The sequence below is a fragment of the Cryptomeria japonica genome, chromosome 10, assembly GCF_030272615.1.
Source record: "Cryptomeria japonica chromosome 10, Sugi_1.0, whole genome shotgun sequence".
Lineage (NCBI taxonomy): Eukaryota > Viridiplantae > Streptophyta > Pinopsida > Cupressales > Cupressaceae > Cryptomeria > Cryptomeria japonica.
Window position 1 is genome coordinate 229,146,549 of NC_081414.1, and position 17,336 is coordinate 229,163,884.

Sequence of the window (17,336 nt, forward strand, 5' to 3'; positions counted from 1 at the left end):
ATGCATCGATATTGGATATCGACATTCACATTGGTGAGAATCAATTATAAATATCGATACCATACCATGCTTCGATAATAAGTATCAAGCATAATATGGTATCGATATTTAATATCGATTTTGCATTGACTATTATATGAATCGATAAAGTGTATCAACTTTGGTTTTAATTATAACATGAATCGATAATGAGTCTTGATTAAACAACATACATATCAATTAGTATATTGATTAGTTAATGATCGGTCATGAGAGACATGACTCACGTGAACTATGTTCGCCTATTATATATATAATGATCAATACAAGTATCTTGAAAGGAACAGACAAAAGTACGTATTATTATTGAAGGTACTCCTCTGCAGACCGACATTGAAAAAGCCAGCCGATAGGCCACTCTGTCAATAACATTGCGGTGAATATAAAATTATCGGCAAACACAAGGATATGAATATGGTGGTCAAAGATAGATGACAATATCGGGAAAAGACAATACAACAGTCAGCCGATCGATAGCAACTGAAGATTGGCGAATATTAGAGCAACGGAGGTCGATATTAGTGTGTGTGTGAAGTCAATACCATTGGGAGTATACAGTGAGCGATCTGCTGTATAAGAAGTCAACATTATTGTGTGTGCAAGACAGTGCAATCTGCTGTGTTAGAAATCAGTTATATACGAACTTGGATAGTTCGAGTTTCTGTGTTATCAGCATTAAGGAATTCTGATCAAAACAACAGTGAATGAGAATTACAATATTTTGCAATCTGAATGTATTAAGTTATCAATAATATTTTATATATTCAGCAAATTGAACCATATATAATATCTAGATTAAAGTAATATCTAAGTGTCATTAAAATTGAAAATACCAACTATATAAATCTGATCCAAACTTTAACAAAAACTCCTGGGAATACAGATGCAGCTGTATTATTTAATTTTACAACCTGAAATTCTGAACAGCACTTCTATTTAAAGATTTTTGAACCCTATTACACCTGTTCCAGCAATAATAACCACCTCAATGACAGTAACTCACTATTTACCAAAAATCATCCAAAGATGAGCAGATAGCAAAATAGGGTCTAAAAAACCTAGTTTGAAGCGGCGCTTCATTCCTAATCACCCACTATTACTCCAACGCCTCTCACAATATTCACAAACTTCCTAGTAATATGAAGTGCTCCCTTCTAGACTTTTATTAACACCCAAGAAGGGGTACAGCTAGGTTTGGGCCCACCTAATTCAAATCAGCGATTCCTTAATAAACTCTTCTTTAAGATACTAAACCTCATTTACATTTGTATGGCAGCTCCTTAGCGTATGAAATATGTATGGCCAAGTATACAGAATGAATCCCTTAAAAAGAAAAGTAACGCCTGGGTTTTTTGGGACCAATAATATATATTAATATATATATCTCAAGGCCAAATAAAGATATGAATGTATTTTCAAATTATTACTCAGCTTAAATTAATCAAAACAGGTAATAAAATATTTATTTATCCAACATATTGATTTTTTTTTTACCAAAAATCAATTCATATTTGCTTGCAGATGATTTTTATTAATCTCAACCAAGAAATGAATGTTCCATGCTACTATAAAATTTCTAGAAATGAAGCTCAACACAAAACTCCACAAAAAAACTATAACCAAACACTGCAAGATCATATGGCACAAATGGCCAGCACAACAATGAACTCTATGTGAATCCACTTGATCAGCTCGATGGGCTTTCGTCCACAAAACCGATGGCCAAAAGGGTTTTAAACCTTTAGCTGAAGAATGAACCTAGTTCAATCTCCCAAATAAAAATGGATTTCGTAAAATGTCCAAATGAGCTTTCTCTCTTCAAAAAACCCCTCTTTTATAAGCACTTTTTGTAATAATAAAATATTATTCTTTTTGTCCTCTTATTTTCCCTACAAAAGGTGATTCTAGACTCCTTTAAAATAATTAAATATAAGTTGTCAACTTAACATTTAACTATTTAGTTATTCAGTTATTTTGTTCACATCCACTGAAAATTATGGAAATATTAAAATGGACCGATATGAATTCTAACCATGCCAAAAATATTCTTAAGCTCTCAGGATATCAAACTTAAGTAAATTGGTGCTTTCCAAAAATAGCAAATTTCTCCAACAAGTATGGAGAGCTCCCAGAATGTCAAAACTACACATGGAAAGTACCTTTTGACTCATCTTGATTTCCTAAGCTCATTACCATTGTCAAAATTCCTTTCGAATAATGTTAGCATTGTCAATAATTTTTGGAACTTTTCAAGAAAGTTGGAATGGACCAAAAAGGGACATTATAATTTTTTGAAAACAGATAGAAAACTTGACAAAACCCTCATGCACTCCAAGGATTCACTGCCCATCCATGGTACCCTTGGAACCCACTCCATTCTAAGTCTAGAGCATAGAAAGAATGAAACGATAAGAAGACGAAAGAAGAAAAGGGCAAAACTCTCCAAATGCCCATGCCTCCTAGAGAGAAACTAAGATGGGCTTTACTATATAACTACGTTACAAGGTTCTTCCCCCTAATCCCCAGTCCCGGTCTGGTTCAAACCGGGTCTAGGTTCAGAGCAAGTATGCTTTGGATTCTGTCAATTCGCCAATATTTGTATCTTCGAGAATGATGGTGAAGCAAATCTCGAAACTGTAAAAGGTATCTCGAAATTCCTATTGCTCCCACATTTCTCCCCACCTCTAATGTAGCAATATCTCAAAATTGTGAAAGGCATCTCAAAATTCCTCTGGTTTCCAAGCTATTCATATCTTTTTTGTTATGTGAGCTATGAATTGATTTGTCGTTGAATGTGGATTTTGTATTGCTCTAATTATGAGACTGGACACTGAATTTAAATTCCTTGAATCAATTTGACTTACTCTGAATCATCATGGATTATCATGCCATTAATACATCTCTACTTACAATTTTTGAAGAAATTAAAGCATGGAGCATTCACTCTAATAACCAAAGGCGTCTTAGTAATCCTATTCTATATGGCACTACATAAAAATTAGTGTGCATCTAATTTTCCATCAGAGTTATATATTTTCAAATCTTCTTTTACCATGCTAGCTAGGCTTTCCAGCCTTATTTATTGTGGCTTGATTTGATCGTTCGTCAAATTCTAAGCCAATCTTAGATTTTCATTTGGAAATAATTCATTACAAAAAGAAAATAAGTACTATTAAGATTATAGTCTTCAGCTAACAAATTTGAGTTAGTTCCACTCACTGCTCCCTGCTGCCTTAGTTATATCAAATTGATTTTGTCTTCTGCAATTTTCTAAGCAAAGCTTCTGGATTTTTTTGTTGATTTCTCTTGGCTTCTAACATTTCACATTGATAAGTCATTTGCAAATAATCTATTTTCACTACACAAACAATGAAGTGAGGACACAAACCTAGACATATTGTATTTGCATTTAGACTGCAAATCCGTAGATCTTTCTGTTCCTTTGTACACTTGCATATTTCAAATGTCTTTTTAAATATAGTAGATACCTCCCATTGCATTGCATTGCATGATAGTATTATCTGGTGAACCAAAACTGCCTTCTGAGGCTATGCCAAAGCAGGCATCTACTAGATTTAAGTCATCAGCAGCAGCATCAACTATGTCCACGTTTCACCAACCACTACCACTTTTGTCTGTCATTAATGACTATTAGTCTGGAAAGCAATTCACCTTCCTCCATATGTTGCATGTCCCTTCTGCCATGGCATATCATCTTGGTGTTTTTGATACCTGTGTTTCTTTTGCAAGTCCCCAATGCATAATCCTAGCAACGCATATAGTGATGCCTCTTGGCACAAAGTCAATAAGCCTTGATATCGTACCCATATAGGGGTGTCACTGAGCTCAAGAGATTAAGAATTATCCCTCCAAAAGCACATTATTCATTATAAAATTGAATCCCTCCAAGAGCCTTGACAAACACAATGGATAAAAAAACCTCCTTTCTTGATATGCAAGGGTGAGACTGGTGGACTTCTATTATTGAGAATGTTGGGATTATTCCTCCTGATCCCTATACTGAGCACTTACTTTTCAAAGCAATTTGGTTGTGGAGATCACCTGCCCCCTAAGCAAATGCTACATATCCTATCTTCAAGAGTTTTAAAACTTGTGGAATTTCATAATGTTCTTCCTTTGGAAGCATTTATTTATTGTTTTCTTTTCTTGGTATGAATATTTTTAAGTCTTGGAATTTTTAGGCTATTCGACTATAAGGGTTTGTTTAGGCTTCAAATATTTTAACAGCAATGGTATATTAGACAATAAACGCTGTAATAGTTCAAGTCTTCCAACCAGGATTAATTTATGGATGAATGAATGAATGTTTTTAATAACGTCCACGAGGCCAAACAGCCTATGGGACCCACGGATAGCTAGCAAAAGAAGCATGCAAAGCCCAAACAAACCCAAACGAAATAATGTGACTATTAAACCTCCTTCTCCTTCTGCATCTTGGATCTTCTACTATGTATCTTGATTAGGAAATCTGCAACTCTTGTTATCTTTTCTTTGTCAAATAGGTTACTCAAGGTGTGTACATTTAGTGTCTCAACATAGTTGATCCGAATGTCATTGTAGGTAGGACACTCCATGATGTAATGTCATTCTGTCTCCACCCCCCCTTGAGTGCAATATCTACATCTTCTATCATCCCATTCCTATTTGGATATCATCCATCTCCCTATTTCGCATCTAAGTTGATGTGAGCTGGTCCTTATCTGAGCAATTAACATGTTTGCCTTTCATTTTATGTCCATTCCTATGTAGTTCTTTTGTCTATGGTCATGTGTAAGATTGAAATGTTTGATATAGTATTCCTTTTTCTTCCCTATTTGACCTACATACATGTTTTCTTTGAATTTTTCTTACACGTATTTTTTAATTTCTCCATTGTTATTTGGGCAATCTTTTAGGTTAATATCCCATTTATTCATCCATTTAATGTTTTGTTTCATCCATGTCCTCTTCCTTCTGTCTAGCTTCTCTCCTGCTGCCATTTTTGGCCAGCGATGTATCTTCATGGTTTCTAACCTCCTTAAGTAACTTAGCAGCTACAACATAGTTGATGCCTCAAAAGGGAAAGCCCCTGCCTCCGCTAGGACAATCTCATATGGGATAGATGATTTAATCTTGAGTCTAGTCATAATTAAATATTTTTGTAATCTCTCTATTTGTCTCCATTTCCTTGTTGAAGTGCCGCTGCCCCATACTCCACATCCATATAATACCACCGGAACCACAAGAAGCCCAAAAAGAGTTTTCTTAGTTTTCCAATCCCATAGTTTAGCTCTTCTACATCTATTTTGGAGTAAGTATAAGGCTTTCCATCTCCCTTGGATCCTTTTTGCACTACATGTTTCCCAGCTGAGTTTATTGTAGAAGTCTAGGCCAAGGTACTTATATTCATTGACCATTCATAAGAGGTTGCCCTCAAAAACAAATTCTCTATGGACCTTCTTTCTCTTCAAGGTAAAGGTCATGACCTTGGTTTTGATAGTATTCACTTGCATTCCCACCTCATGGCAAAAATGTTCTAAAGCCTTCAAGAGTTCTCTCAAATCTTGTGTTGTTTTTGCCATTAAAATAAGATCATCAGCATACAAAAGCAACTTTATTACATAATTGGTCAAATGAACTCCCCACCACCAAACTTGTCAATCCATTCCTCTAGCTTGTCAATGTATAACCCAAATAGGGTACGAGATAATGGGCAGCCCTGCTTGACCCCAATGTCACTTTTGAAGCATTCTGATAATCCTTGTTTGGTTCGTATCTTAGCCCAGACTTGGTCACACAATCTATGAACAGCAGCTCTATATTGTAATGGAATTTCCAACTCTTTCATTCTACTCCACAATTTGCTTCTGGGTACAGTGTCAAAAGCTCTTTTGAAATCAACAAAGGAGCAAAAGCCTCCCCCTCCCTGTTTATCATATACCTTTTCAATCAAATGTTTGAGTGTAATGCAATGATCAATGGTAGAGTACTTTGGCCTAAAGCCCGCTTGCCCTTTTGCTCTCTTTCCCTCCTTTTCAGCCCAAATACTGATTCATCTTTCTATCCTGCTCCCAAAAAGTTTACTAAAGAGAGGATTGATCATTATAGTATGGTAGTTTTAGGGGTTATTGATGTCGCCACTTTTGAGCAAGGGGATGACAACACTAGTTGACCAATTTGTTGGAAATCCATTTTGGATGACTCCATTGAATATTCTTTTGATGTGAGGCACGAGGATCTCCAATCCCCATCATAAATGTTTTGCTTGTATGCCATCTATGTCTCGAGCTTCACCCACCACAAGCTTTCTAATTCCTCTTTAATATTGTCTAAAGAGAAGAGTTTAATTCTTGATCTGATTATCGGAGGGGTATCTTTATCTTGATCTCTTTCATATAGCTGCTTTGCATATTCTAGCCATTGAAGATCTGTGGTATGATTTTCTATGCCTGTGTCTCTTTGCTGCAACTCTTTCCAAAAGCCTATTGGATTGTGCCTCCCAAGGTTAATCAGTGTCATATCCCTGCCATGATACCTATATCTATGCCATAATTAATAAGAGAAGATTGTCTTGGAACAAGACTTCACAATCTTCTGACATCCAACTCAATTCCCTTTGCAAGAATATGCAGCACACCACGCTATAAGATGTCAAGCATCTTACACATATGGCCACAATTCTACCATTACACATATTGATCCAATAGGATCAACCTATGCAATAATAGGATTGAAATCAGATGTTGAACATCATCATCAAGACAACATGAAGGTGGTACACATTGAAACAGAAAAGCATAACGCTGATCATATATATATATGCCCATTCTCCATTATTCCCCCCCCCCCCCGCCCCCCGAACCCTCACCCCCACCCCACAGATTTAATATCGAAGATGATCAAAAGGAGACCTAAAGAACTCAGTGATAGTCTACATTCAATCTGAATAAATCTAGCAAGTCAACCAGCATCAGTATAGCATCATTAGAATCGGTGATAAAGGAATCAAGTACGAAATCGGATGCAGATCTGTGTAATGAACAAATAATTGATTGGGGAAGAATAAGATCGGATGGAACATCAATCAAGCCAATTATCAGATTGGACCATTAAATAATACTCTTCAACTACCAGCACATAAGTGTATTAATAAAGTGTATAAAGAGTGATTGGTAATGAGTATCAGATTTAATCATGTAAGCAGCAAAACACTCATTATCCCTTAACTAATGAAAGGGATGTGATTATGATTAACCCATATTATTTATGCACCATAACCACTTTGGTTATAATGTGAAGAGGCATGATTAAAGACAATAAGGGTCAGCGATTAGGAAGAGACAAGGGACGTGTCTTGTAAGACACCTCATCCCATCATATATGAAGACAATCCCCATCATTTCCAAATGGCATTGATGGAGTTTATATCTTATCCCTTCATCCAGTTTGGATCGCTCTCAAAGAGCAATTGTCGTAGGCACATAATCTGTTGCATAAGCAACGTAGAATACATAATCTAATATAATTATATAAGAATCCAGAAATGAATATATATTCTGTAACCATCGATCAGATTAGATCAGGACTGTTATTAAGATAGAGATAATAGTAGAGGGGAGAAAAATAATATAAAAAAAGAGGAAGACTATCTTCAGAGAGATATCGGGTCCAGCAAATACGTCAAATATTGACTATGTTCCACCACGAGCATGTAAGGAAAGTACTTTCTGTTGAGACATGGACCAGCTAGGACTCGAACCTAGGACCTTCCATACACTGCTGGAGTGCTCTACACTGAGCTACTGGCCCCTTTTGGACCAATCCATCGTCGGTCCGGGTGTGGCTTATTTCCAACACCAACACCCCCCTTAAGCCACACCTCTCGTGTGCTTGGGGCTCCTAGCCTGGACCTGGCTCTGATACCATGTAAAGTGCACGATGATTCAAAGTGCACGATGAATATATTCCAACCGGTGCATTTGTTAACCAATGTTAATGCCAAATGAAGCGGTGTATTCATTAAACCCGATAACAAATATGCTTGATATAATTAAGCCCGATAACAGATGTGAATCGGTGCCAATGTTTATGCATCCGATAGCAAGTATGTATCGGCTAATCTAACCCGATAACTTATAGCATTTAATATAAGTCAGACATGAAGCATGTAGATAAATAACAGAACAAGGAAGGTTAGGAAGATCTTATCTTGCATAAGCTACCATGCATTAACACTCCCTCTTAGCTTTGGAAGATAAGGCAACCTGCATCACATTTCCTTTTCATAACTAAGATAATGTCAGTCAGCAAAAATCATTTATACATGAGAAGTACCATCAAGACATATGATACAAAATAGAAGAACATCACTTGAGCATGTGACATAAAGTATTATTTTTTAAAATAAGAGAATCATCACCTGATCATGTGAGAAATCACCAAAACATGTGATCTTGTAAGATTCATCAAGATATCACCTAACACATGATATCAGTATTGCCTAACACGCAATACTTAAGGATAAGTCTATGAGAAAGGTTAGTTTCTCATCATATCCAAGTTGTGATAAGTGCGATAACATTTATAAATGTTTATCACAACATAGTCATGGCACATCCATGGCTTACCAGAGATCCAACATGATCAATGGTTGAGATATCACCTACACGTGATATCAGTATTGCCTAACACGCAATACAAGGATAACCATATGAGAAGTGCTTAAGTTCTCATCATATCCAAGTTGTGATAATGCAATAACATTTGTACAAATGTTGTATCACAACATAGTCATGGCACATCCATGACTTACCAGTGATCCAACATGATTACTGGTTTGACTATCATAAGATCGTCACCTTATGATGTCTACATACAAGTGTTCAGTATCTGAGAGATCGTCACCTCTCAAATATGAACACAGGTGGCAAGAAGCCAAGAGATAGTCCAAACATGACAAAGAAGTTTACACCTTAAACATCTTAAATATATGTAAGTATAGATTACAAAGCAGATTACCTTTCTATCATACCTAAACCCTTTCTGAAGTGATCAACCTTCACTCTGGAAAGTGGTTTGGTCAAAATATCTGTAGTCTGATCTCCTGTACACACATATTCTAACTTTATCACATTCCTGTCAACCATATCTCGTACATAGTGATATGGAATCTCAATATGTTTGGACCTGTCATGAAATACTGGATTTACAGAGAGTTTTATACAGCTTTGATTATCACACTGAATGACTGTAGGTTTCATAGGTTCTCCAATAGGTACTCCAAATAATCCCACGAGCAATTTCCTTAGCCATACTGCTTCTCGGACAGCCATTGAAGCTGCAATATATTCAGCCTATGTGGAACTCTGAGCTACTGAAGATTGTTTTCTGCTGATCCAGGTTATCATGGCTGACCCTAAACTGAAGTAGCACCCTGAAGTGCTCTTTCTGTCAGTCACACTGCCAGCCCAATCTGAATCTGTAAATCCATGTAAATCTATGTCAACCTTTTCATATTTAAGACCAAGCTTTAGGGTACCTTGTAGATATCTCATTATATGCTTTACTGCAACCAGGTGTATCTCCTTAGGTTCACACATGAACTGACTTAAGGCATTAACAGCATAGCAGATATCTGGCCTTGTATTTACTAGATACATCAGGGACCCAATCATCTACCTGTATTGAGTGGGGTCAGTAGGTCTTGATTCTGCTGCTGCTTCTTTAAGTTTATGGAAGTTGGTTTCCATAGGAGAGGTCATGGGTCTGCAATTTAGCATTCCAAATCTTGTCAATATGTCCAAGGTGTACTTCCCTTGGTTTAGTACAATATTATTAGAATTCTGCCATACTTCCAATCCTAGGAAGTAATGAAGAAGCCCCAAGTTTTTCATATCAAATTCTGTGGATAGATCTTTCTTGCATTGATCTATTAGATGATCATCTCCTGTAATTAATAAGTCATCAACATATAAAATTAATATTAACATATCACCTTTATTTCTTTTGAGGTAGAGATTAGGATCTGCATCATTCTTAGAGAAACCCAGCTTTGAGAGATAGGTGTCAATTCTTTCATACCAAACTCTGGGAGCCTGTTTGAGCCCATAAAGAGCTTTCTTGAGTCTACACACATGAGACTTTGCATCATGAATTTCAAACCCTTCAGGTTGCTCTAAGTAGACTTCTTCCACGATCTCGCCATTTAGGAATGTTGTCTTAACATCCATCTGATGTACCTTCCACCCCTTTGCTGCTGCAATGGCTAGGACAGCTCTTACTGATGTGTACCTGGCAACAGGTGCAAATGTTTCTTCGTAATCTATTCCTTCCTTCTGTGAGAACCCTCTAGCTACAAATCTGGCCTTGTGTTTTTCAATACTGCCATCTGCAGCATGCTTGATTTTAAACAACCATTTAGAAGACACGACAGACTTCTTGGTTGGCCTAGGAACAATCTCCCAAACATCATTCTTCATAATGGACTGATATTCTTCAGTCATGGCATCTATCCATACTTGATGTTTGAGTGCATCTGAAACATTGTTAGGTTAAGCTTTAGAGAGATCATTCATAAGTGCAACATAGTTGATGAATTTATTAGGCCTCTTGCTTTCCCTGAAGGTTCCTGAAGGAGCAACGAACTTCTGAGCTTCTGCTATAGTTTTGGTGGCCCATAGTGGTCTTTTCTTGCGATTATCTATAGGTGGGTCTTGTGTTTCACTTATAGTTTCCTCAAGATACTCCCTCTGAAGCTCAGGAGTAGGTTCTTCTTCTAGGTTAGGAGTAGGATTATGAATTTCAGGTTCTATTGTATTTTGGGCCCTTTTGAAGGCTAAATCTTCTTCGAAGATTACATCCCTACTGAGTTCAATATTTCTCTGCCCTTGTATATAGATTCTGTAGGCTTTAGAAGTTTCACTGTATCCTACAAGTATTCCCCTTTTTCCAGAGGGTTCTAGTTTTAGTCTTTTCTCTTTAGGTACATGAATATAGACCGGACACCCAAATATCCTAAGATGGCTGATATCTGGTTTTGTCTTGGTAAAGACTTCCTCAGGAGTTTTATCTTCAAGGTGTGAATGAGGACATCTATTTTGTATGTACACAACAGTGTTAGTTGCTTCTGCCCAAAGGTTCAAGTTTAGATTTTGATCTAGTATCATGGCTTTGGCAGCTTCTACTATGGTCCTATTTTTCCTTTCAGCTACTCCATTTTGTTGTGGATTATAAGGTATGTCAACTCCCTCTTAATCCCAGAATTTCTACAAAAGTCTTTAAATAGTCCTGATGTGTATTCCCCCCCATTGTCAGTTCTTAAGGTTTTAATTTTGTTTTCAGAGAGATTTTCTGTTAATGTTTTAAACTCTTTGAACCTACTTAGGATCTCTTCTGATTCTTTACATTTCAGAAAGTAGATCCACGTCTTTCTAGAGTAGTCATCAACAAAAATTACATAGTACAAAAATCCCCCTAGCGAGGGTACGGACATAGGTACACATACATCAGAATGAATTAACTCCAAAACTTTGCTAGTTTTCCTAGTACTATTCTGAAATGCATTTTTGGTATTTTTACCTAAGGCACACCCTTTGCATGCCTCTGAATGATATTGCTTCAACTTAGGTAGACCTGTGACAAGGTTTCCCATGGTTGACAAAGCTCTATAATTCAGATGGCCTAATCTCCTGTGCCATACTTCATTTGCATTAGTTGCTTCATGGATCAATGCTAGATTGGGCTCGGTACATAGCTCATACAAATAGCCTTGTCTTCGACCAATGACCTTAGCGTCTTTGATGGAGGATCTCTTTGGCCAAGCCAACACCTTGTTTTCCATGAAAGTCACTCTGTATCCTTGATCTTCTAGTGCTGATATGGAGATTAGATTTCTTTTGATGCCTGGAACATATAGTACTTCTTCAAGTCGTAGTGACATGCCTGTCTTCAGTTTGATGGTGCAGGTTCCAATTCCTCTGACTGGATGTGAAGAATCGTCTCCAATGGTTACTTCCTCATCATCTTTCTCTATCATGGAGTCTAGTATTTCTCTAAAGCCGGTGATGTGTCTGGATGAACCACTGTCGATCACCCATGAGTTAGATTTGTTTGAAGTATGGCTTGTAAGTGCTGAGTAGAGGACATAGTTCTCGGAGTCATTTTCTTTTCTAGATTTCCTCACTTTTGCAAATGTGGCTTGCTTCCCTTTCTCCGGACAGTTTGCAACATAGTGTCCGAATTTGTCACACCTATAACATTGAACATGTGATAGGTCTTTCTTAGAAGTGTTCTTGCCTTGTTTAGCTTTTCTTTTCCTGAATTGCTTCTTTTTGTACTTCTTATTGATGTTTGTATTTAGGACTTGCAAGTCTTCATTTATATTCTTCTGTTTTATTCCTACCTTGTTCAATCGGGATTCTTCTTGTAGACAGTCATCTCTTAGTCTTTCAAACTTAGGATATTTGGACCTTGCACTGATGCCTTGGACGAATGTGCTCCATCCACTAGGCAACCCATCTAAAGCAATGAGTGTTAGTTCTTTGCCTCGGATCTCGTAGTCCAGAGTTGCAAGTTCATCTTTTAGAACTGATATCCGCATGAAGTAGGCGTTGATTGTCTCCCCTTTGTTCATGGTGATATGATTTATTTCTCATTTTAGTGCTAGTGTACGACTTGCATTTGATATCTCAAATGCCCTTTCAAGTGCCTTGAACATTTTATAAGCCGTCTCCTGCTTTCTAATGATGGGCATTATATTATTTCTTACCCCATCCACTATTATTTTAATAGCCTTATCATTTCCCTCGATCCATGTGGATTTCTCGATTTCATCTTCTGGTTGTGCACTTTCAGTTTGGACATATGAATCAACTTTGTTTTCTCTTAAAATCATTTTGATTCTAAACTTCCAAGCTGAAAAATCTTCGCTACCTCCGAGTCTATCTTCGAATCTGATAGCGTTGGCCATTATGGAAATGTGATGTAGTTTGTAACTTAGTCCTTGAATTTTATCAAAATTGAATAGCCTTAGGTTCGATTACCTTGGCTCTGATACCATGTTGAGACATGGACCAGCTAGGACTCGAACCTAGGACCTTCCATACACTGCTGGAGTGCTCTACACTGAGCTACTGGCCCCTTTTGGACCAGTCCATCGTCGGTCCGGGTGTGGCTTATTTCCAACACCAACACTTTCCTGCTTTTATAGAATTCATAGCATACTTTCAGTAACTATATTATTTAGATTAGTATCAGTATTAATAATATTATATTATTCAGCTTATTATCAGTATTAATAATATCTACATTAATCAGATTAGCATGAGCATTGATATTATCATGAAGGCTGGTAATGTTAAGTGTATGTTTATACTAAAATAATACAGTTCTGGAAGTTTATGTATATTATTGAAAATGTTTGATTTCATACTGTCTGAAACATATACTGTGTAATTATATTTAAGGTGAAGGATGCTTGCTCAATAAAAGGTTTTAGGAACTGTTATTAAGTCCATCTTGGTGAGAGTAAAGAGAGGGTTTCCAGTGGTGACGAGGGGCTTTCATGTGGTCATAGGACCCATGAGGTCCAGGAACCAGTTACTTTCTCCCTACCAGTCTTACCAAGTTGGAAAGAATCTAAATGTCCAAAGGTATAAAGTTTAGAAGGATGGCCAATAGGGCCGCCAAGTCTAGCAAGGGGGTTAGAAGCAACCATCCTTTGTTCTTGGTAGACAACGGACCCAAGCTGTCCTTTCAGGCCTCTTATACTTTCCCTCTGTCTGCATCTTAATAGAATAGCTTATCTTGATTAGAATCAAATATGTTTTTGTAGGTGTGTATGATTCTTGTGGTTGCAGGTTCTCACAAATCAAGCCATCTACTTTTCCGGAATAAGGTAAGATCTGAGTCTCATCTTGGGTTCCCTGATATTATAGATTGAATGTAAAATAATTAATTGAATATTATGGCAATAACTAGTTCAGAATTCACTGTGTTAAGTTTAAAGCTAGGTTGTCCCCTAAATTAAATGAATTGTGGATAATACAAGCCTATTAAGTTAGACTATTATTGTTAATCAGGTTAACTACAAGTGGGGACATTACAATCAGCTCTTTTCTTCTTGTTTGCATGTAATCTTCTTTTTTCAATCTCACTAGTTTTGTATATTCCTTGTTATTACTGCGTATTTTGACCATTTTCTTTGCTGCCTTACATTCTTCAACATACCATGGGTTTGCGGGGAAGCTATTCTTGCTACCCCTTTTAGATCTAAATCTTTTGCATGAGTTGAGAGCCCCGAGGATTATAGAGGTCAACTTTACGTTGTCTATCATTTCCTTGTTTGAATTGACCAGCCCATTGGCTCCCTCATCATGTAGCTGTTTTTTAGCATTGTTCGAAAGATTTCTTGGTTTTCATGTGTCAAGTGGATAGTCCCTTGAGCGACCTCTTTCTTTTCTATTTGTTGCATCTTCTTTTGGTGTTGATTGTCTTTTTGCATGCTAATCTTTACATATATTGGGCTGTGATCTGATTTCATTTCTATTGGACAGTCCTTCACCTCTATATCTATTACACTTGTCACAAGTTTCTTTGAAATTATAACATAATCCACCACACTCTGACCATTGTAAGTGTGACATGTAATGTTCTCTGAGCTCGGCCAAGCCTTTAAACCGTTGCATATAATCAGATCATACAAGCTGCAACTCCTAGCAATTCTGCCCCATAATGCATGATAGCTCCCTTTTCATCTTGAGACATTCTTTCCCATTTTTTGGCTCCCTTCTTCCTCTAACCATAAAGGACTGTCCCCTGTTCCCTCCTCAATATTAAGGCAAAGAGACTAGTTATTGGCTGTTCTATCATTAAAGTCTCCAATTAAGATAATTTCACCTTTGTCCTTATATGCTGATATATCTTTTTTCAAGGCGGGCATAAGGGTCCTCTTTGTCTAATTTCCTCTTCTTATATTTTGAGGGATGTAGATTAGAAATTAAATTAATCGTGTAATACGGTAACAGCAAAGCCATAGCCAAATTTAGAAGAAATTTCAAACCTAGTCTCAATAACCTCCAACAATAATTTTAGAGCTGGCCAATGCCTATTATAATTAAATCACATTTTTCCTTATTCGTCATGTGCTCATTTCCCGAATTTAGACTGCCTTCCTTCCTGATATATACATTACTAAAATCTGATGGGGACTGGTATTCGAACATTGCAGAATTTGATAAATTTAACAAGGAAAATCGAACCCTAAAAACCGAGAAGAAAAACAAAACGGAGGGAAAACAAGTGAAAACTGCAAAGCCTACCTTTGGACTGAACTGTGGTGAGTTCTGCATCATTGTGTTCGCATGCAGGATTAAAAGAAGAAGAAGATTCAGAATTTCGAGGCAAACAAAATGATGTGGAGAATTCCCTTGTGGGAAAACATACTTTAGTGTGTACATTCCAACATTTGAGTCTCTGCAACTCTCTAGGTGTCCCAGAGCGCTTGCCCAGGCATCCAAATTTTCTACGAGGGTGTATATTTATTATGTACAAGGGAGGCATGCAACAGCGAGCAGCTCTTGTGGCGGCCATCGTTCAAGCACAGGCAGGCATCTCCATGTGAAATTTAAATAAAAATGTATTTTATCCACCATTTGTCGCTGCTGATAACATTTCAGCGAAGGGAAATACATAAACCATTTTGTGAAAAATTTGAATATTTAAGCAAACAGCAAATATACTTTGTGAGAGATAAATGAGCTCCTTCACAAAGAATTGTTTTCTTTTGGGGTGATCTAATACACAAAAGCATACTTAATTTATATATAATAATAAGTAAAGGTACGTAGATCAATGTTTTTATTATATTAAATATTTAAGTTAGAAAGAATAAATGTCATGGACGAATGTATTTAAGAATTTTTATTTTATTTTGCTAGGAAATGTTTTATATTAATGAATTATCTTGGAATTTGTGTTGAATTTGTGTTATGTTTAAGTATGTAGGTCTAGGTTAGGTCTATGGCCATTGATCCATCATCCTTTATGTTTTGATTTTACTTTGTGCAATGTTCATTGTTATTATGTTCTTCACTTGGTTAATTTTTGTGTATTCTACTCTTTTTTAGTATTTGATGACTAACAATATTAGAAAATGCTTAGAAAGATAGTATTGTATTGCAAGGAGATTAGACTCTAAGGTCAATTCTTGAGAATGTTTGTAAAAGTTTAAAGACAACGAGCAAATGCTCTAGAATAATGTATATATATTTATTACTTTTTAAGTTCACTAACTACAAATGTTTTATTATTAATTGGTCTTTTAATACTTAAAGATAGATACTTATATGTGTGTTGGTTAACAGATTTATCATCTAACTCTATATTCTCATGCCCACAAAGGTGATAAATGTAACCATAGTTGAACCAGTCAAAACAACTATCTACTGATTGATTCTCTCCTTATTTTACAAGGTGGTAGCTACCTTCATATAATATTCAATGAATAAAGAATTAACCAAAATGTTTTTAATCCGAAAGCAAATAAGGAAAGAGCTTTTAACCATAAAGCTTTGCAAAGCCACGCACAAATATAATACACTATTTTTAGATTAATCAGATTTTGAATGAACCAGATTACCACAAAATATCATTCACAGATAATATTCTTGCAACAACAAAAAATTAAACCATTCACCATCTCAAATATAAATTCATCCATTGATAACCATTCAAAAGAACAAAAGGCATCCACACACCGTAATTCAAAGATTACGTATATTTGAAAGCCACTAGCAGTTTTTCTATATTCAAAACAGTAAAACAAAAATATGCTTAAAGAAGTTTTTGCTCTTAAGAGTATAACAAATTTTGCCCAAAAAAGATCCTCTAAATCTACTAATCAACTTATTTATAACCATTCTCCCAAGTCTTTTTCGTTTCAAGAAATGGCTTCTTTAAAGATAACGGTCTTGAAAGTGACTGTTCTCAAAACAGAAAAAGATCCACTAAACAACAAAATCTAAATCACATCACAAAACCACAAGGCTATAAAGTCACTGGACTCAGGCTCCAGCAGCAGGTGTCGGGTGTCGGGTGTTGTTCTGCAATCCATTTGTCAATCTCCTCCACTATTTCCTCTTCTTTAATCAGTGTCAAAAGGATATCTGTAAACTCTTCCTCGTTGAATACAATAGCTCGTAAAAAGTCACTCAAGTTCATGAGGATATCCTCCTGTAATTCCTCAACATTCAGCTGCACCACAGGGCCTTTCTTAGCTTTAAGAACCATCTTGTTGAACT

General features: G+C 36.4%; 1 protein-coding gene across 3 annotated transcripts in view; it reads right to left on the reverse strand.

Moving 5' to 3' along the window:
- The window catches only part of LOC131077803 (uncharacterized), a 110,264-nt gene extending 94,477 nt beyond the window's left edge, over window positions 1-15,787 (reverse strand). The window contains exon 1 of one of the 3 annotated variants that reach the window (XM_058015359.2): window positions 15,357-15,781. In XM_058015359.2, the coding sequence (XP_057871342.2) occupies window positions 15,357-15,627 (271 nt within the window). In that variant the 5' untranslated portion in view covers window positions 15,628-15,781. Of the gene's footprint in view, window positions 1-15,356 lie in introns of all 3 variants that reach the window. The other 2 variants (XM_058015360.2, XM_058015361.2) reach the window with 2 other exon arrangements.
- Between the last annotated feature and the right edge of the window lie 1,549 nt (window positions 15,788-17,336).